The sequence below is a fragment of the Lithobates pipiens genome, unplaced genomic scaffold (genome assembly GCF_037356315.1).
Source record: "Lithobates pipiens isolate NorthernLeopardFrog02 unplaced genomic scaffold, aLitPip1_a1.2 Scaffold_8, whole genome shotgun sequence".
NCBI lineage: Eukaryota > Metazoa > Chordata > Amphibia > Anura > Ranidae > Lithobates > Lithobates pipiens.
Genome location: NW_027507903.1, coordinates 392,016,094 through 392,038,095, shown reverse-complemented (window position 1 = coordinate 392,038,095; position 22,002 = coordinate 392,016,094). Strand labels below are relative to the sequence as shown.

The 22,002-nt window shown below is 44.5% G+C and overlaps 1 protein-coding gene across 1 annotated transcript in view; it reads right to left on the bottom strand.

The window, feature by feature from the left end:
• DDX46 (DEAD-box helicase 46) overlaps positions 1-22,002 on the bottom strand; it is a 416,812-nt gene that overhangs the window by 309,107 nt on the left and 85,703 nt on the right. The window contains exons 5-6 of the mRNA XM_077473955.1: positions 13,006-13,171; positions 11,684-11,832 (exon numbers count right to left, since the gene is read on the bottom strand). Of these exons, the coding sequence (XP_077330081.1) occupies positions 11,684-11,832; positions 13,006-13,171 (315 nt within the window). The remainder of the gene's footprint in view (positions 1-11,683; positions 11,833-13,005; positions 13,172-22,002) is intronic.

Below are 22,002 nucleotides of genomic sequence, written 5' to 3'. Positions count from 1 at the left end.
CAACAATCGGAGGAGATGTCCATTTCTTCAGGAAACTCTCCTCAAAAGGGATAACGCACCGCCACGTTTCGGGACTGAAAAGGCTCGCTGTGATTTTTCCTTACTCTTTGTAAATAAACTTATCAAAATAAGTTGGGTAAGGAAGCACCTTAGCCATGCGGGCCGGCTTGTGGGACCTGAAAGGGCCTGACACCTCTGTAGACGCCCTAGCCATATCCTCCATCTTTAGGGTATCCTGTGCTGCTGTAATAAGTGCTCCTACAAGCGCCTTCTCCTGCGCTGATCCGGACACAGTCACCCTCTCTGATACATCAGAACAGGGGCCACCTGTCACAGCAGGGCCAGAGTCTGAATCAGAGCTTTCCCTAGAAGACGGTGGGGGGAGGGGGAATTTTTTACCCCCCCCTTGTGCCTGCACACCGCTTCCACCCTGGCAGCAAAGGCCTCCGGGACCGTCAACAGAGTGTCTATAGGCACCGCATGTGCAGGGGATCCATTTGCAATAAAGGGGATGTCTGGGGATGAAGCACCAGCTTCCGACGCCATGCTGACCCACACTCGCCTGTCACCACTTAGGGACCTAAGACAAGTCACGCAAAATGTCCACCCTCCTAGCTGCCACAGACTGAGGGGCCGTCCCGCAGGACTCATCACACTGATACTGCGCTGCTGCTGTCTGCTCTCCCATGTTTCATCCACGAGGTGCCTGTGTGAAAAGCTTGCTGTTCTAGAAGGAAACAAGCACCCAGTGCTAGAGACAAAACTTCCTGAGGCTACTAGAAAATGTCCGCCAGCCACCTCAGCAAAAACGTCTGAGGGCGTCGAGAAAATGGCTAAAGGGCAAAAACTAGCAGTGGCTACAAAAAAAAAAAAAAAAAAAAAAAAAAAAAATGGCCACGGCCTCCCCACATGTCAAACACAGAACACACACCATGGCCCACAAAAAAGGAAGAGGAGGAGCGGACCCCCAACACCCAGTGCAGCCCCCTGCCAGGACCCAGGGACCCCCCCCCTCAGGACCCCCGGCCAGGTACGTGCACCGTACACACGTGCCCAGTCACACAGCGGCCCATAGCATGGGCAGGAGGGAAGGGACAGGAAGAGAAGAAAGGGAGAGTGAGAGACCCCCTAGTCGACTTCCCAGGGAATGCCCAGCTGCTACCTCCTGCCGAGACAACTGGAACCATACTTACCACTCCTGCAGGGACTGCTGGATGCATTCCACAGACAGACCCATCACCCGAGCAGTACGGGGTGGCTGCCGGCCATGGCTCACTGACACAGCAGTAGCCCGGTCATATGTGTGCCCCAGAGCATATAGCTCACCGGCCACCCCTGGATCAGACAGGGCATGTCGTGGTCGACCCAGTGCGCATCTAGGACCTGCTAACGTGTGATGGCCAGGCTGGGGAGACTACCAGGATCTATATTATCCAGCCTGCCACCCAGCACGGCTGTTGATTTTAGATTACAGGAATCAAAAATGCAGAAAAAAAATCAAAATTCCAAGGACCAATGGTTCCACCGGGAGCCAGGTCCTTCTACACTATGCAGAAAAAAAATGAGTTGCTGGATGCAGTTAGGGGTTATAGCCAATAGGACTGCCCTCTGGACGGTACTGTGAAAGTGTTGCCGTTAACACTTTCTGCCTAGTCCTCTCCTAAAGGGGCTCTATAACCCCAAGGTCAAGATGAAGATGCTGTGTCCATCAATGAACGAAAGAGAACATGTTGCTAAGCAACCCTCCCACCCCTTCAACGTGGCACCCCATGACAGCATGCAGAGGTTTTTAGCCCCCACTGCAGCTGTCAAATTTTAAAATGGCTTGGCTGTGTGAAGCTATACAGCGGATCATTGAATCACAGGCGCCAAGCTTTACAGGCTCCTGTGAAAAAAATGAATATACTTTTTTTTTCCTGCAAAAAATTGAATTTATAATTTTTTTTATTATTTGAAGACATGTTTCAAATGGTCACTTTTCCAATATTTTGTAGCATTAAAGAAATCTGATGTGCCCGTAGACTGTAGGAAACTCTGGCTATACCTGAGCTTACCACAAGAGTTCACAGTGCTGAAAAGGAAAATTCCATTAAAAGGGTGAATTATATAGTGTTTATTAAAGAAAAAAAAACATTTTTGGAAAATTTGTACACTATTTTAACCACAGCGCTAACACATCTGTACACTAACCTATGGATCAGAGACATTTTTACAATTCTGCCATGGGCCCACTAATTGAAAAATATCATTACTTGAAGCTGAACTTTACCCATAACACAGTTTTAGAAAAACTCATGTTCTTTAACAAAAGAACACACATTTAACAATAACTATGCTATCAAAATTGGTTTGTTCTGTAAACTGCTACCAGCATTGCTCCAGTTTCTTCTTGCCCAATGCCATCATTTTGTTTAAAGTGATTCTAAAAGACAGAAGTTTTTTTTTTATATATTAATGCATTCTATGTATTTAAAAAAAAACAATAAAAAAAAACTGCACAGCAGCCCCCTTAATACTTATCTGAACCAGATCACGATCCAGCAATGTGCACGAGTGCCTCAGCCGTCTGGGACTCTCCCTCCCGATTGGCTGAGACACAGCCGCAGCGCCATTGGCTCCTACTGTTGTCAAAGTCAGTTAGCCCATGAGGAGAGTGGGTGGGGCCAAACCATGGCTCAGTGTCTGAATGGAGAGAGAGCAGCTGCTTGGGTGCTCCCATAGCAAGCTGCTAGCTGTGGGGGCACTCAACGGGAGGGAGGGGCCAGGAGAGCCAGCAAGGGACCCAAGAGGAGGATCCCGGCTGCCCTGTGCAAAACCACTGCACAGGGCAGGCAAGTATAACATGTTTGTTATTTTTAAAGAAAAAATAAATTGTATCACTTTAAGCCCAGAGAAGTCATTTCCTTACTAAGAACGCTGCCCCTCTACTCCCTCTCTAAAACGATATGGCACTTTCTGTAACTAAAATGTGTACATTTGCAGCCCGATTGTATGTCTTGGCTCAGCTAGAAGGAAAGGCTGCAGAAGTTTTACAGCGCTGAATTTCAGGTGCAGGCAGAAAGGAGAGAATCATGGATAAGTCACTATCTCCCTGGCAGAGTTAGCCTTGCCACCAAGTTGTCTCATCTCCTCTTCTGCTTTTTTTCACCCTCAATCTGTCCTTCATCGGCATAGTGTCTCATTCCTTGTTGCAGCCTCCCTCAGCAGCAGTGAATCTTAAAGCGGTCAGCAAATCGGCCTCTAGTTAATGTTTTACATAGCTATCCATTCAAAAGGGACCAGCACAAAGTTAGATAAATATCAGGACTTCATTTTCTGACTAAAGTTCCACTTTAGCATAAAAAGTAATACATTTAATTTTTGGCTGCTTTTTTTAACCACTTCAATACCAGGCACTAAATCCCCCCTCCTACCCAAGCCAAATTTCCAGCTTTCAGCATCATCACACTTTGAATGACAATTGTGTGGTCATGCTACACTGTACCCAATTTTTTTTTATCATTTTGTTCCCACAAATAGCTTTCTTTTGGTGGTATTTTATCACTCTCTGGGGGTCTTTATTTTTCGCTAAATAAAAAAAGACTGCAAATTTTGAAAAAAAAAAAAAAGTTTTTGTTTCCGTTATAAAATGGTGCAAATAAGTAAGTCGTCTCCTTCACTGATGAGGCTACAGTGACAAGCACTGATGAGGTGGCCCTGTTAGGCGGCACTGATGGAAAATGATAGATGGCACTAATGGGCATCACTGATATGGAGGCAGTGGCAAGCACTGCTGATGGGCATTGATTGGCATCCCTGGTGGTGGGCATCAATAATCAGCACAGACACACAGAGGCAGAGGCTCTTTACTCAGATCGGAGATGTGGTGTGCCAGACTGACATGGTACCACTAATCGCTTTGCCCCCAAGTTATCCCAATCACGTCATATGACGTCCGGTCATTAGAACACAACCATTTTGCGCATGTCATATTGCTATACTGTGGACAGGAAGTGGTTAATAATACTGCTTTGCAAAAATGGGATTTCCATGTTACCTATGAAATACTTTCCTTGGAGTACATCACAGAATACAGAGCATATTCATATACATAATAGAGTTATACTACCAAATTCAGCCGATTAGAAACTGACAAAAAAAAAAAGACAAGAACCAGAAAGGAAGAAGAGAGGGTGTGTCCTATGATATACTCCAATAATAGAACTTTATAGGTAAACCAGAAATGTCCACTAAGACATTCCGTTGTAGGGTGCTAGAATGAAACTGGGTAATGGGCACTAATTCAAAGGAGGCTACCATCTTTCCCAGAATTGAGAGAAGAGTCTTGAGCAAGTCTACCTGAGCCCTCAGCGTAAAACATTTGTTTAGAGGAAGAATCACTTTCACCTGGACAGTCAGACCTAAACATTCCAACTTCTGGGTTCAGACTAAAGCAGACCTCTCTAGAGTTTCTACCGTGTAAGGCACCATTTATCTCCAGGAGGAAAGCCGATTGCCCTTTCAGAAGCAAGTCATCTCTGTAGTCTATAACAGGGCTACCTTGGGTACACAAGCGCTTCAGAACTGGAACCTTAACCTTGGTGAACACAGAGTTGTGGACAAGCCGAAATAGCAGGCCTGCAAACTAAAAGTGGCTGTCCCTCCACTGCAGATACCTGCAATTGAAAGATCGGATTTATGCAGGTAAGCATCTTTGATATACACGGATGCCAGGAAATCTCCATGCTGGAAAGGCTACCACTAACCACTCAGACTCCATCTGAAATTTCTGAAACGCAAGTCCTAAGATACAAGATGGGGTCCCCCCACCGGAGTGCCCGGGGCTGAAGCCAGCCTTGAACCGTAACGTCCACGATTGTTTATAAGGTCTAACAGGAAGTGACAAGTAGTTTGTCTTTTAAAAAGTTCCCGACTTTGGACCTATTTGATGATGATCTGAAAAGTGAATGGACTGACAAGATTAACAGCATATTCATTTGATCTAATGAGAATGTGTCAATTCTAAATCCAGAAAGTTGGATAAATGACAAGATGTCTCAACATTACAGAAACACATTGCAAGGTTTACAAGAGAGTCTGGGCTTTTTCACGCCAATTAACGTGAGCTGAATCGTGCGCTGTGCAAAACGATGTAACCGTACGTCGCTCACGCCCATGGGGACCGGATTCGTTGCAAAACCACCAGTCTTCAGGTCCAGGCCAATGATTCGGGTCCAGGCCAAAGAAGGCATTTTGAAATGCCTCCTCTGCCTGTGAATTGTAAATACAGGCAGGGGAAGTCCCCTTGTGGAATCCTTTTTGGTTACAGAGAGAAGACATCCAAACTTGAGTTGCACCAACAAAACACAAAGTACACCTAGGCACACATTTCACTCCCTGATCGCACCAAGTTAACCCCTTCACTGTGTCACCAATTGCAGTTTTCAGATTTTTCACTGATCACTACATTGGTGCCACTTGTAACACTAATCAGCATTAGGGCAGCTAGTTGTAGGCCCAGGTAACTTTAGGTTACCCCTTAATAAAAGATTTAATCCTTTGATCACTCTCCAGTTAACCCTTCCACCCAGTCATCAGTAGATCTATTTTTTGATTGCTGTATTATTGTCATGGGTGACACTAGATCGCCGGTTAGTTTCACCGTCAGGGTACCCCCCCCCCCCCCTCCCGACTGCACACTAGTCAACTTCTTCACCCCTTGATCACTGTGTTGGTGTCACGGTTCCTGTTTTATATCGTCAGGGTACCCACCGAATATTACCTAACCTCCTGATCACCCGGCAGGTGACATCAGTTAGGGTCAGCATCAGGTTAGAGCCAACACCCATGCATGCGCCATACACCTTCCATTACTAGTATAGTGTCTGAACTGATCAATATCTTTGATCAGATCTATACTAGGGTCCCTAGTAGTATAGGGCTCCTAAAAACACGTTAGCAGGTTCAGTCCAGATACCTACCAGCACCTGCATTTAGCCCCCCCCTACCCAGCCCATCCAAGTGCAGTATTAATCAATCACTCTCACTTGCAACACACAACTGCAGCGTTCACAGAGTCATGCGAACACCAACAGTTTTTTGGTAGCAATTGAAGCAGTCGCTGACAATCAGGTGCTCTTTCTGCCTGTGAGTTTTACTAATTGTACCCAGAGATTTAGAGGCCAAAATGTCCAGAGGCCTACATTCTGCTAAGCATGACAGATGACAGCGAAGGGGAAGCCGCCTCACTGGCAGATTCGGGCTCAGTATAAGAACCAGTAGACAGCAATGGCACCCCAACAGATAGCAGGGACCACTACTCCGTCAGAGCTAAGGTTAGGCGTACCCAAACCAAGTTCTTCTGTCGTTGAGGTGCAAGAACCGCAGGTCACTCGTATAGAGCAGAGAGCCAGTACTAGTACCGCTCATCCTTCTGGTGAACCGGCAAGCACCAGTGGTCTAGCACACCCTGGTTGTACGTCCAGCACTGCAGTATTATGTGGGGAGTCCCATAAGTACAGTTCAAGCTAGTGCGGTGCCTAGCACAAGTAGTGTCCCGCAGCCACCAAGACGACAGACAGGCCCGTCAAGCCCATAGTGCCCTTCCTGCAGAATATTCAAACACTGATTGGGAGCCCACCCCCTCTGCAGCACCCGAACTTCTGGGTTGGCCAGTGAATAGGAGGAATTCAGGTTTTATGTCACTTGATTTTTATTCACTGTTTTTCACTAAAATCTCTCTATAGATCTATTGTGGACCAAAGCAATTCAAATGCTGGTCAATTTATCACCGCTAATCCCCAGTTGAACCTTGCCAGAGATTGGAAACCTATTAAGTTTTTTCCGATTTTAAGACCGTTCTGAGCCTATTGGACCACTGACCCAATTCACCCAGTTCTTTACTTCCATGACCAGGGCTAGATACAAGCAGATCTTGCAGTTTATGCATTTTAATGCCAATGAACTCGGTCGTCCTCGGGGTGACCCTGGATACGATTGGCTCCACATAATTTGACCCATCATAAACCACTTCAACCAACTATTTGCAGCCTTGTTTATTCCTGATCAAGTTGTCTGCGTCGAGTCCCTGATTAAAATTTCTGCCCGCTTGTCTTTCAAACAGTGGTTCCCCTGCAAGCGTGTCAGATATGGGGTCAAGTTGTATAAGCTCTGTGACAGGGCAACATGCTATACATATAGTTTTATGGTTTATGAGGGGAAGAGATGGTCACAGAGCCCGAGAACTAGCCAGACTACATAGGGAGCACTGGCAAGATTGTTTGGGACTTGCTGTCATCCTTATTCGGAAAGGGGTACCACTTGTACATGAACAATTATTACACTTTTTAGTCCCCTTTTTTTATTATGAAATTGGCACATGTGGTACCTTGCGATCTAATCACCGGGGCTTCCCCTAATGGCTTGTAGAACACCGACTTAGAAGGGGGGAGAGAGCTTGCTTGAAGTGTAATAATTTGCTTGCAGTGGAGGGATAATCGGAATGTTTTCGTTCTGTACCCCCTTCACGCAGATATGTTCCCAATGGCGACTGGTGTTGTGGAGAAACCCCTCTCTGTCCACAAATACAACCTTAACATGGGAGGGGTGGACCTCAATGACCAGTTGATGGCGCTGTACTTGATTACCCATAAGGCCAGACACTGGTATAAAAAAAATATATAAAAAAAGTGTCTGTATACTCATTTCAATTGGCTCTGCTGAACGCTTATGTGCTAAACAAAGCATCAGGATGAACTGGATCCTTCCTTAAATTCCAAGAAGAGATTGTCAAAGCCCTTCTGTTTCTAGACGGTGCTGTGGCCCAACTTCCCAATGCAAATGTAGTGAGTGAGGCTGCATGTGAGGCATTTTCCTTATGTCCTCCCTAGTAGCAAACGATCACTGCAAAGATGATGTCGTGTCTGTGAAAACACGGATATAGACATGACACCCTTCTGTCCTGGCCAACCTGGTCTTTGCATCAGTGAATATTTCCAATGCTACCAAACACTAGCGGAGTATTAGCACAGGGTACAGCACGGCACAGTCTGGGGTACACTTTCACAGGGTCTCCAAAGATGCCAAAGAGGAAGCGAACCCGGGACCGTTACAGTTCTTTCTCTATTGTTCTGCTCTGTTTTAGTGTATTTTTTAACTGTATTGTTTTATTGTGTTTGCTTTTCAGGTATGCAATTCTTTTATACTTTACTGGGTTTTGTTAACCATTATTTTCTTTTCAGGTACGACATTCAGCTGCAGCACCGATTTATCTCGACAGCCACAGTTTGCTCTCACTATACGTAAATCATTGACTCCACCGCTGTAGGGGGCGATTTCACCACCACATAGATAAAAAAAAAAAAACAGTGCATGTATGCCCATCATTAGAAGTGGGTGGATGCAGGGCGTTATTCTAATGGTGGGCATACCCACCGATGGATCGTTCGTTCAGCCCACAGGCTGCATGTAAAAAAAAAAAAAAAAAAAAAAAAATACATTACAATATATGCCCAAAAAGGACCAGCAATGTACTGGTATGTTGCTGGACTTTGGTTATACCAGAATAATGCCTGCAGGTTTAGGCATCATCTTGTTAACTTTCTTTTCAGCCAGGGGTCGGCTTTCATGTAAAAACAATCCTAGTGGCTAATTAGCCGCTAGACTGCTTTTACAAAAGCAGTGGGGGGGAGGGGGGGGGGACGCAGCCCAGCCCTCTCCCCCAGCCATCTTCCGTGGTTTTCTCTGGCGCTCCTATTCCACCGGGGAACTTCAGAATGCAGTCGGTGATTCCGCCAGCTAACCATAGAGCTGATCGCCGACCAGAATGGCTGCAATCATCTCTATGACCGGAAGCTATGTGTATTTCACAACTTCGGTTTTGCTGGCTATAAACAGTACTATTGGGAAAGCATCTTCTGCAACAAATGCCACATATCCCTGCTTACAATACGCCAAACAGCACAGAGAAAAGCCTCAAACGTTCTGGCACAGTCATTTGGAGTGATGAGACCAAGATTTAGCTTTTTGGCTACAACCATAAACGCTACATTTGGAGAGGAATCAAACAAGGCATATGATAAAAAAGGTACACTATTCCTACTGTGAAACACCGAGGTGGATCGCTGATGTTTTGGGGGATGTGTGAGCTACAAAAGGCACAGAAAATTTGGTCAAAGTTGATAGCAAGATGAATGCAGCATGCTCTCAAAAAATACTGGAGTAACATTTGCATTCATCAGCCAGGAAGCTGCGCATGGGACGTACTTGGATATTCCAACATGACAATGATCCAAAACACAAGGCAAAGTCAACCTGTCATTGGCTACAGCAAAATAAATTGAAGGTTCTGAAGTGGCCATCTCAGTCTCCTGACCTGAATATCATGGAGATCTCAAAACATGCAGTTCATGCAAGACATTCCAAGAATTCACAGGAACTGGAACCTTTTTGCCAAGAGGAATGGGCAGCTTTACCATCTAAAATAAAGAGCCTCATCCACAAATAGCACAAAAGACGTCAAGCTATCATTTATGTTAAAGGGGGCAACACACAGTATTAAAGGGGTGTTCCGACCGTTTTTTTTTGCCGACTTTTAATACGCACACTTACCTGTCCAGAAAGCCTGCGATGTTGGCCTCCCCGAGGCCGATCCATCCATCGGATCGGCTGCTGGCACTGCCATACTAACTAAGGGAAAAAGGCAGCGGAGCCTTGTGGCTAAACTGCCCGTTTCCTACTGCGCATGCTGGAGCTGCGTAGCGTTTTGTGAATGGCCCCGTTGTTTCCTGGGACACACACATCCCAGAAGACAACGTGGCCATTCATCAAGGAGGAGGAATTGAAGAAATAGCACCACAGAATAGGAAGAGGCAGATTAGGAAGACTGCCTAGCAACAGGGGTTTCTGGTGAGAAGAAAAAAAAAAAAAAAAAAAAACACTTTTTTCTTAGGTTTTTAAGAATATTAATTTAATGTTTCTTTTCTAGGGTGGCCCTCCACTTTAAGAACTGGGGTATGTAAACGTTTGATCAGGATCATTTGGCTAGTTTCTGCTGTCATTACAATTTAAAAAGAGGAAACACCGTTGATTAATAAATGGCTTCAGCCAAACACTAACCATGAGCGAAAGAAAAGTTTTTGTGTTTACGTATTCTATGAGAATGGCCAAGAAATCAAATTCTGCCAGGGTATGTAAACTTATGAGCACATACACACACTTCATTGTTGTTCATTTACTTTTTAGCGTTACACACTTTTTCTTAATATAACGTACCAGTCTGCACTGCACTGTCAGGCTCGGTTCACACAGGGGCGACTCAGATCCGACTTCAAGTCGCCCCTAGTCGCCTCAGGTCGGACATTTAAAAATCAATGTAAGTGAATGAGAGCCGTCTTCATGCACGCTACTTAAGTCGCTCCGACTTCAAAATAAGTTCCTGTACTATTTCAATCCGACTTGTAGGTGATTTGTACCCATTGATTTCAATGGAGGTCGCCTCCAAGTCGGATCTCTGTCTATACGGAGGCGACTTTGACAGAATTATTAGCTCTGAAGGGGGAATTCCACGTCAAATTTATGAAAAAAATTTGGCGTGGGTTCCCCCTCCGAGAGCATACCAGGCCCTTAGGTCTGGTATGGATACCAAGGGGAACCCCCCCCTACGTCGAAAAAAAGGCGTGGGGTCCCCCCCAGACCCTTATCCGAGCACGCTACCCGGCCGGCCAGGAAAGGGGGTGGGGACTAGCGGGCCCCCCCCCCCTCCTGAGCCGTACCAGGCCGCGTGCCCTCAACATGGGGGGGTTCCTTGGGGAAGGGGGGCGTGCGGCCCCCCCACCCCAAAGCACCTTGTCCCCATGTTGATGAGGACAAGGGCCTCTTCCCGACAACCCTGGCCGTTGGCTGTCGGGGTCTGCGGGCGGGGGGGGCTTATCGGAATCAGGGAGCCCCCAAATACCGGCCCCCCACCCTATGTGAATGAGTATGGGGTACAATGTACCCCTACCCATTCACCTGTGAAAAAAAGTAAAAAAAAATAAAATAAAAAAACGGAGGAGGAGGAGGGAGGGAGGCCCTTGTCCTCATCAACATGGGGACAAAGTGCTTTGGGGTGGGGGGGCGGCACGCCCCCCTCCCCTAAGGCACCCCCTCATGTTGAGGGCACGCGGCCTGGTACGGCTCAGGAGGGGGGGCGCCCGCTCATCCCCACCCCCTTTACCAGGCCCTTAGGTCTGGTGTGGATCTGGGGGGACCCCCACGCCAATTATTTTTCATAAATTTGGCGTGGAGTTCCCCCTTCAGAGCTCATTCTCTGATTGGCCATGGCAAAAGTCGCCTGGCCTGGGGCGACTTAAAGTTGTGTTGTAAGGTCATGTCTAAGTCGTGTTCAAGTCGTCTCCAAGTTGCCTCACAAAGTCGTCCTGAAGTCGAGTCGCCCCTGTGTGAACCGAGCCTCAGGGCTGTCCCCGCTTGATTTGTTGGCCCGATGTGATGCATGCAGCATGCAGAGTGGGCTGTAAAGGTGTCCTGAGCTGTGAATTTGCGGCTCAGATCACATATGCATGACAGAACAGACCTCCAAGGTCTCTTCTGTTGTAAAAATCCTGCCTGTCATCGGATTTGTACATTGCTGACTTTTTAAATCAATTTTAAAGACTGTATAAATAAGTACAGATCCCTGCAATAAAAAACTATAAACATTCCTAACCTTTTCACTTCCACCTTTGACACTGCCCATGTTAAACTTCTTGACTTCTTCTTTGACTTCTTCCATGTAAGCATCCAAAGGATCCACTTCCTCCTCATTTTCCTCTTCTTGCCCTTCTTTATCTCCTTCAGCTGGCTCATCGTCATCATCTGCAGCATTGAAACAAAAATGATTTAAGGACTCCTTCCCACCTGGACAGTTTAGCACCATGATCAACCACACAGCATGAAACCTGTACCATTTATAAAAAACAAACAAACACACACACACACTTGTATTCACTGGTTCAATCCATATCAAAACACCTACATATGCAGCAGTTCAAGCGCAATCTTCAGGACACCTTGGATGCTCTCAAACTACACACTTTGAAAAGCACAAGGATTTTTGGGTTGAAGTTCAGGGCTCTGACGTGGAGACCATATGCTTGCACCTTGTGATGTGAGTCACTTTGGGCAGGGGCCCGTGGAACACAGCTTACCTTAGGGAGGTCAAGAAAATCCTTGTTCCCGCTCCCCAGGCCCCTGTTGTGTGTAAGTTATCCTGTGTCTATTAGGGGCACAGGGTGACCAAGAACCCCAGTCAGACCTGCACTAACGAGACTCCCAGCACAACCACACCGGACTCAGCATTTAGTGTTACACCTGTTAGCCTGGGACTTATATGTGTGGTTTGTGTTGAAAGAATGAAGGTGTTCTTTCACTTGGGACAGTGATATTTTTTGAACAATATCTCTCAATATATGAAAATAAATGGATTCCACCTTTCAGACTGTTGGAATATTGTATGAGCTTGGTCTCAGCAGACTGTTGTAGACTATTTACCTAAATCGTTTGAGGTGAGGTTTGTTATTCATTTATGAAGTGGCTGTATCAAATTGTTCTATTGTTTGCTTGCCCTGGGAGAAAACCATTATGGGATGTATATGCTTATGTGGATTAGCTTAAGGGTTTATTAAATCACTGTCAACTATCAGTTGCTGGGGGGGAGGGGCGGAGGTGTTTCTCCAACTGCCCTGCCTGCTGATAAGACTGTCTCCTGTTGAAGTTTGAATGTACCTGTGTCTCTTGTTACTGACTGTAGGTTAACCCACCCTATTTTATTAAGGGATTGTCCCAGAGTGTATATCTATTTGTGCCTGTGTTTCAATAAACAGTTTGTTTCTTACCACCCTACATTGAGTTACGGCTAGTGACTGGGTGGGCTAAGGGATTTTGAATCGTGCTGGTACCAGGCAAGGGAAGCCATTACAGCAGACACTCCGAGTACAAGGTCCATCATACACCTTAACACTGCAGTGCACACTTAGTAACAGAACTCACCATCATCATCCTCTAAGCTCCATTTTTTCCCTTGCTTCAGCTCTTCAACTTCTCTTTTTAACTCTCCAATGGTCTCCTCAACTCTCTTGCGCTGTTCTTCTCGCCATTTCTCAACTCTCTCTTTGCGTTTTCGCATCTCTTCCTCAAGTTTGTTCTGGTCAAAATTCTGAAGCAGAAAAATAAAATAAAATAAAAGAATGCTAAATCAAAATCACCAGCCAATACTATAGTAGCTGGCAAATATAACCTACTTGTTCCTCATAGGTCAATTATCCAAATAATGAATGCAACTCTCAAGTTAATCCAGGCCCCACAACCCTGTAAAAATGATAAGTATGCCTGACTGTGAGGGTTGGCAACAACCAAGAAACTAAGGCTTTTTGGATGCATTGTTTTCATGCTTTTATGTCTAGTAATATAATTATTTTATAAATATATACACATATATATATATATATACACACACACACACACACACACACACACACACACACTGAAACAACTAATCGATTCATCGACAACTAATCGATTATGAAATTAATCGATTACTATTTTCATAATCGATTAATCGGCCAGTAACATAATGGGGTTAAAAAAAACTAAAATGAGTCCTTTATAGTACAAAGAGCAAATAATCGCTACTGTAAATATTACTTTCACTGTTCTACAGTAAAAAATGAACCCCTTACAGTAGTGATTATTTTTTTTGTACTATAAAGGACTAATTTTAGTTTTAACCCCATTATGTTACTAAACTTAGTCTTAGACCTGGTTCACATTTATTTGTTTATTGGTCCTTTTTGCAGAAATGTACTACAGTTCATTTACATGGTTTCCTATGGGACACGTTCACATCTGAAAGGGTCAGGGATTTTTAAACGCAAAATGGTGCTTTATTGGTTCAATATACTTCAATGGAGAAGCTGCAGAAAAGCATGTAATGCGTTTTTGCAGCAATTTGTGTTTTTTAATCTTCCCCAAAAAAAGTGCAAAAATGCAAATTGCAGTAAAACCGCATGCGCAAAAATCAAAAACGTACAGCAAAAAGCAATGCAGAAACAGATCAAAAGCACACTGCATAGGTGTGCACCATGCCTTATGCTGGCCACATGGATCAATTTTCAGATGAGAATATTCAGACGAAAAATCTTTGTACATTCGCTGAATGGAAGAGTTTTGTTTGAAATTTTCATTTGGTTTTAACGTTCTGTTTTTAAAATGAATGTAAACCACATACACTGTCTGAAAATTCCTTTGACTAAGAAGTTTTCTATTTCCAAAATTGTTCCGTCACTGTGGGTGAAAATGAATCAATTTAACCCACTTTTTTTTTTAAAAGGTTATTAACAGATTAATCGAAACAATCGGCCAACTATTCGATTCTGAAAATAATTGTTAGTTGCAGCCCTAAGATATATATATATATATATACACACCTGTGTGTGTGTCTCTATATATATATATATATATATATATATATATATAATTTATCAGCTGCTTTGCACATGCCTCATTTAACCATTTGCTGACCGCCTACCACAGATGTACTGCAGCGGGTCTGTTCTATTGTGCGGAACGACATACCTGCACGTAATTTCAGGCAATAGACACTGGAAGCACGCGCCGATTGGACAGAGGGGGAGTCAGTGGGTCCGGCGGACCCGTTTTCCACCAGCCACCCGTGATCAAGACAGATCGCCGTTCTGCCAGAGAAGACAGATCTTGTGTTTCTACAAAGCAGGAACACCAATTTCTGTCTTCATCCAGTCAGACCACCCACCACCCAGTTAGCAAGCACCCGCCAGGGACACAACGATTTGATCAAAGAAAGGTAGCAATATATAGTAAATTTCTAGGGATAAATCATTAACAAATGTGAATATAAAATCGTAAAATAAATTAAAAGATGAATTCCAAACAGTAGTCAGGGCAGTGCAAAATGCATAGATAAATTGCCAATACCACTGTAAAATATACAATACGTAGTAGTGAAAAACAATGTGCAAAAATGACAATTGTGCAAAATAGCAAATGTGCAAAAAGCCTGTGCAAAGGCGCAAAAACACACACACATAGGCACAAATCTTCAATTGTGTAAGCTGCACGTCTATCATAAAGCCCAACCAAGTTCCAAATGTGCGGAAAATTAAAAATCCAGTAATACAATTGCACAAAGGAAGAATACTATCAATTGTATTACTGGATTTTAATTTTCTGCACATTTGGAACTTGGTTGGACTTTATGATAGACTTGCAGCTTACACAATTGAAGATTTGAGCCTAGGTGTTTGTAGCTTTGCACAGGCTATATGCACATATTGCTTTATTGCGCATTTGCCATTTTGCACAATTGTCATTTTTGCACATTGTTTTTCACTACTGCGTTTTGTATATTTTACAGTGGTATTAGCAACTTATCTATGCACTTTGCACTGCATTGACTACTGTTTAGAATTCATCTTTTAATTTATTTTATTTTACGAGTTTGTATTCATACTGCTCATTTAGCACTTTTGAAATTTCCTATATACCGCTACCTTTAGCAGTGACTTTTTTTTTCTCACTTTGTTGGGAACAGCGCAGCACCACCTTTCTTTGATTCTATTTACTAGGGGTAGGGTTTGAGCCTTATTCGGTGCCTGCAGCAGTTCCATTACCCTCCTTATATGGTAGCGCAGGAATAACTATACACTTCAAAACGATCTGATCGCCTCTGATGTTAACCCCTTCCCTGCCACTGTCAATAGCACAGTAACAGTGCATATTTTTATCACTGATCACTTTAATAATGTCACCCAAAACCCCAAAGGTTCCCAAAACGGTGTCAAAAGTGTCAGTAAGGTATCCGATTTGTCTGCCGCACGGTCTCCTCCCCATTACTAGAAAATAATAAAAATGCTATAAAAATACCCCATAGTTTGTAGACACGATAACTTTTGCCCAAACCAATGTGCGTGCCTTTTTTTAAAAAACAAAAATATAAACAGAATACATATTGGCCTAAATTGATAAAGAACTTAGATTTTTACATTTTATTATTGGATGTGTTTTATAGCAGAATGTAAAAAAAAGTAAAAAAAAAAAAAAGTTTGTAAAAGTTTTTTTTTTTTTTTTAATTTAAGCTTTTTTTTGTTTATAGCGCAAAAAATAAACAGCAGAGGTGATCAAATACCACAAAAAGAAAGCTTTATTTGTGGGGGGCATACATTTTATTTGGGTACAGCATTGCATGAATCGCCCAATTGTCCTTTAAAGAAACGCAGTTCCGTAAGAAAAAAAAAAAAATGGCCTGGTCCTTAAAGTGGAGTTGCACCCAGAAATGCAACTTCCAATGATTCGGTCGCTCCCTACTTTGGGTGTCACATTTGGCACCTTTCAGGGGGGAGGGGGGGGGGGGGACCAAATACCTGTGTAATCCATTTGCTCCCACTTCCGGTGAAAAGATTGCTGCAGTATTCGCAGCGATCTATGTCATGTCTGGGCCCTCCTCCACCGCCCCCCCCCCCCCCCCTTGAGGGGGGATGGGTCGGCTTTGGGCGAGGACATCGCGGGCGCCTTGGACAGGAGAGTGTCCTTGTTTTAAGTCAGCAGCTACAGTATTTGTAGCTGCTGACTTATTCTTTTTTCTTTCAGGCAGAACTCTGCTTTAAGAGGGTAAAGTGGGTAAAGTCCCAGATTTTCTCCTCCAATATTTTATTTATGCACGGGGATGAAGTCCCAAAACCTTCTCCATTTTAATTTAAAGGCAGTGTGATCCCAAGTACAGTTTATACATACAAAAACAATATACACACACACATTATATATATATATATATATATATATATATATATATATATAATATAATATAATATAATATAATATATATATATATATATATATATATATATATATATATATATATATATATATATATATATATATATATATATATATATATATATATATATATATATATATATATATATATATATATATACACACACACATACACAGTGGATATAAAAGGTCCACACGCCCCTGTTAAAATGTCCTTTAATGTGACCTATAAACTGTACAACTCAATTGAAAAAAAAACTGAAAATCTTTTAGGTGGAGGGAAGTAAAAAAAAAAACAAAAACACAAAAAAAAAAAAACCTTAAACTATTATTTTGCTGAAGCACCATTTAATCTCATTATACCACTCCAGGCTTTTGGGGTAAGAGTATCAGCATGGCACATCTTGACTTGGCAATAACAGGAATTTTAAAACAGCTTACCTGTAAAATCCTTTTCTTTGATGTACATCAGGGGACACAGAGCCATAGTAGTTACTGTGTGAGTTAATAGGCCACCAATAGGTGATGGACACTGGCACTCCCTTAGACCAGAAGTGCACTCCCTATATCACCCCTCCCATTACCGGGAGTAGCTCAGTTTTGTAGCCAAGCAATACAAGTGTATACCAAGAAAGAAGGGACCTTGATGTCCCCTGATGTACATCAAACAAAGGATTTTGCAGGTAAGCCGTTTTAAAAATCCTGTTTTCTTTTCATACATCAGGGGACACAGAGCCATAGTAGTTACTATGTGGGATGACCCATAGCAATGGCAACTGAAGAGAGGGAGACAACAAAAAAGCGTTGCAAAAAAAAAAAAAAATAGGAGGCTAGAGGACCCCTACTGCAGCACACTGCGCCCAAAGGCAATAACCTTATGACCTTTAACATCGATTTGATAAAATCTGGTAGCTGTATGAACTGAAGACCAAGTTGCGGCCTTACAGATCTGAGCCATAGAGGCCCGATGATGCACCGCCCAAGAGGCACTGATCGACCTGGTTGAGTGTGCTTTAACATGAAAAGAAGGAATTTCCTTCTTTAAGCTGTAAGCTTGAACTATCACTTGACGAATCCATTTGGAAATAGTAGATTTTGATGCTGCCTGTCCCCTTTTTGGACCTACTGGCAGTACAAACAAAACATCTGTTTTGCGAACCTGAGCGGTTGCCTTTAAATAGACTCTGATCGCTCTTACTACATCAAGGGAATGTAGTGCCTTCTCTTCCCTAGATTGAGGCTTTGGGAAGAAAGAAGGAAAAATAATATCCTGGTTTAAATGAAAACCTGTCACCACTTTTGGTAGGAATTCAGGATGAGGAAGCAAAACCACCTCATCCTTATGCATGATCAAATATGTCTCTTTACAAGATAGAGCCGCTATAGTTCCGATACTCTTCTAGCAGAAGAAAATAGCAACCAAAAAGATTATCTTTGTCAAAAGAACCAAGGGAATTTCCCGTAAAGGCTCAAAAGGCCGATTCTGCAAAGCCGATAAGACCAAATTTAAATCCCAAGGATTTAGAGTTGCCTTATAGGGGGATTAAGCTGTGTTACCCCATGAATAAAGCTACACACCAGAGAGTGGGAAGCCAGAGGCCATTGAAAAAAAAAAACCCTGACAAGGCCAAGATCTGGCCCTTGATAGTACCAGATAGGCCAGCTTCATTTCCAATCCCATTTGCAGGAAATCAAGGATCCAGCCTATGACATGCTTCCTGGGGTGCCAACCCCTGGATCCACACCAAGAAACATATGCCTTCCAGACTCTATAGTAAATTATTCTGGAAGCCGGCTTCCTGGCATTAACCAAAGTAGACACTACTGAAGGAGATAACCCACGGTCCTTTAGGATGTGTGTTTCAATAGCCAAACCACTCAATTTAGCGTCCGTGAGGTAGGATGGAATACCTGACCTTGTGCAACAAGGTCTGGCCATAATGGCAGAGTCCAAGGGACTCCTACTGCCATCTTTATGATCTTGGCAAACCAAGATCTTCTGAGCCACCAGAATCGCCTCCTTTTGTTCATGCTTGATCCTGCGAAGATGACGCGGAAGTAGCAGAACTGGAGGAAACGCATAGATCAGTGAAAACCGATCCCATGGGAAGACTAATGTGTCTGTTCCGCATGCTAGCGCATCCCTCGTTCTTGACACAAAATTGTCAACTTTGTTGTTGAATCTGGACGCGAACAGGTCGACATCCAGAATACCCCATCTCTGACATATCACTAGGAAGAGGTCAGGGTGAAGAGAGCATTCCCCCGGAAATAATTGTTGGCGACTCAAGTAGTCTGCCTGCTAATTTTCTGTTCCTGGAATGAAAATCGCAGACAGGCAAGAAATGTTTTCTGGCCAAGCTAGAACATGATTCACCTCTTTTTGGGCTGCACAACTTCTCGTGCCAGCCTGGTGATTGATGTAAGCCACAACTGTAGCCTGGTCGTCCAAGATTCTAGGGCCAGACGTACTGGCCGAATCTCCAAAATGTTGATAGGCAAGGTCCTTTCTGACTGACCATCTCTCCTGGACAGAATCTTCTTCCAGGACTGCTCCCAAGCCTAGAAGGCTTGCATCTGTTGTCACCACTTCCAGGATACTGGCAGAAAAGATTTCCCCTTTTGGAGGTTGCTGGATATCAACCACCAATTTAGGCTCTGACGTATATTGGGAGCCTATCGTATTGGAAAATCCAAAGCCTGAACCTTTTTGTTCCAGACCGACAGGATGGTATTTTGTAGCAGTCTTGAGTGAAACTGCGCATAAGGGATGGCCTCGAAGGAGCAATCATGCACAGCCAAATGGAAGGATTTTTCTTTGTTTTGATAAGTTGAATTAGTCCTATAATGGAACAGATTCTTGTCTGGGGTAAGAATACCTTCTTCTGTACGGTATCTTTTTTTTTTTTTTTTTTTCCAAAAGGAACGTTTATTGAGTATATAAAATACATAGGATAACAGTAACATATGTGGGGTGCAACATGCACCAAATATACGGATAAAACAGCGGTTAATAGCATGGGCTGAGAAAACAGTCCTTTGTTTACAAGTTTAACAGTACATTAACAAGAGTAGTGCGGTGTGTTCAGGGGGGGGGGGGGGGGGGGGGGAGAGGACCTCAGAGATTGGGAGTCACAGGCAGATCCACAGCCCAGCCTGGGCAAGATTGTTCAGAGGGGGGGCGGGGGGAACATGAAACAGTCATCCTGGGGCAGGGTCCCCTCCTTCAGCTACAGGGGTCAACAGGGCTCGGCGGGCCGACCCGGAATAGTTTTAGGAGGCATACTAGCTGCAGGTTACATTAGGCAGTACATGTATCCGGGTCTCCCACCCACTTATCCCATATCTTGGCAAACTTCCCCGGGCAGCCTCTATGCATATACAGCAATTTTTTATAGGGGAGAGTGGCGTTAACAACCGCCTTCCATTGCCAGGCAGTGGGGGGATGTTGAGCTCAACCAGGTGCGGGCTATCTGCAGCCTGGCAAGATATAAAGTCTCCTGCAGGAAGGTAGTCAGAATCCTTGTCTCCTCAAGCACAAGGAGAATCCCCAGCAAACACTGGCGGGGACAGAGCGTCAGCGGGGAGCCAATTTGGTCGTGGAGGAAGTCAACAACCTGTTTCCAGTAAGCCTGCAGCTCAGGACAGGACCAAAGGAGATGGTAGAACGTGGCTTGGAGATCACCACATTTAGGGCATGTCGGATCGTAGCCAGTCCTAAATTTGGACAGTCGCCTAGGGGTTAAATATGACCTGTGCAGCATGTAAAGGTGTGTAAGTCTGAGAGTTTAGGGGAAACCAACTTAGGAGTGTCTAATGCATTTTCCCAGTCTGCGTTCTCGATAACCCCCACGTCTGCCTCCCACCTAGCCTTAAGTCGGTATGCACGGACGGTTGCCCCCGGCGTGAGTAAGTTGTTGTAGAAGAAAGAGATCATTTTCTTAGGGTTGTCTCCTAGTACCACTGTTGCTATCAGGAGTGTCTCAAGTCTGGGGATAGGGGATCCGAGTTGGGAGCTAAGGGCATGGCGGAGCTGAAGGCATCTAAAGAACATTCGGTTAGGGAGGTTGAAGTAATCTTTGAGGGCTTGGAAGGGTCTGATATTTCCATTGGTAATGACCTGGGACAGAAAGATAACGCCCCCGGCCAGCCATAAAGAGCGGCCGGGGATTGTAAATAGTTCGGGGAGCAAGGGATTATCCCAAAGGGGGGGTGGGAGTGAAACCTGGGGGCCCCAGTAATGGACGTAGTCTGCTGCCAAACCAAGCAATGATGGGACAGCATGTCTCTCCCCGGGGCGGGTGATCCCCGGGGGCTGCGCATAATGAGACGGAGCGGGTGTATGACCAGAGCGAGGGGAGCACACCAAAGAGGCGTAGCGATCTCTGTCAATCTGTGTAAAATAATAGAAGTGGGACAGTTGGGAGGCCAGGTAATAGTAGTACAGGTCTGGTAGGGCAGTGCCGCCCAGGTGGGAAGGACATTTCAGAGCACTCCATGAGAGCTTGTGCCGAGACGAGCCCCAAATAAACGTATTTAAGAGGGCCTCCAAGGATTTAAAGGTTCTGAGTGGGATTCGCAGGGGAGCGTGCCAGAACGTATAGAGCAGCTTGGGGAGGAGGATCATTTTGACCAAATTTACACGGCCCATCACCCCAAAGGGGGAGACGGGACCAAGTCTGGGTTTTATGTTTAAGCAGGGCGAACAAGGGTTCTACGTTTAAGATGGTGTAGTCCGTTTGTGATCGTGAACATTGCACTCCCAGATATTTTATCAGACTTGCCCTGACCAAGGGCATTGCCGCCTGATCAGCGGACGGGGCTCCCATATCTAGGGGGAGGATCTGGGACTTGGACCAATTGATCCGTAGTCCAGAGTATTCCCCAAACTGCTCTATCAGTCGTAGGGCCGCCTGCAAAGAGGAACCCGAGTCTTCAAGATACAACATATCGTCTGCGTATAAGCTGAGGGTTTCCGCCCGAGTGCAGGCCCTTAATGTGCGGGTGAGCACGAATGGCAATGGCCAACGGTTCAACCGCCAGTGCATATAGAAGGAGGGACAGTGGGCATCCCTGGCGAGTACCCCGAGACAGAGGGAAGGAATTCGAGATCCTACCATTGACCTGGATCGGGCAGTGGGAGCGCTATACAAAAGCTGAAGCCATTTGATGAAGTTA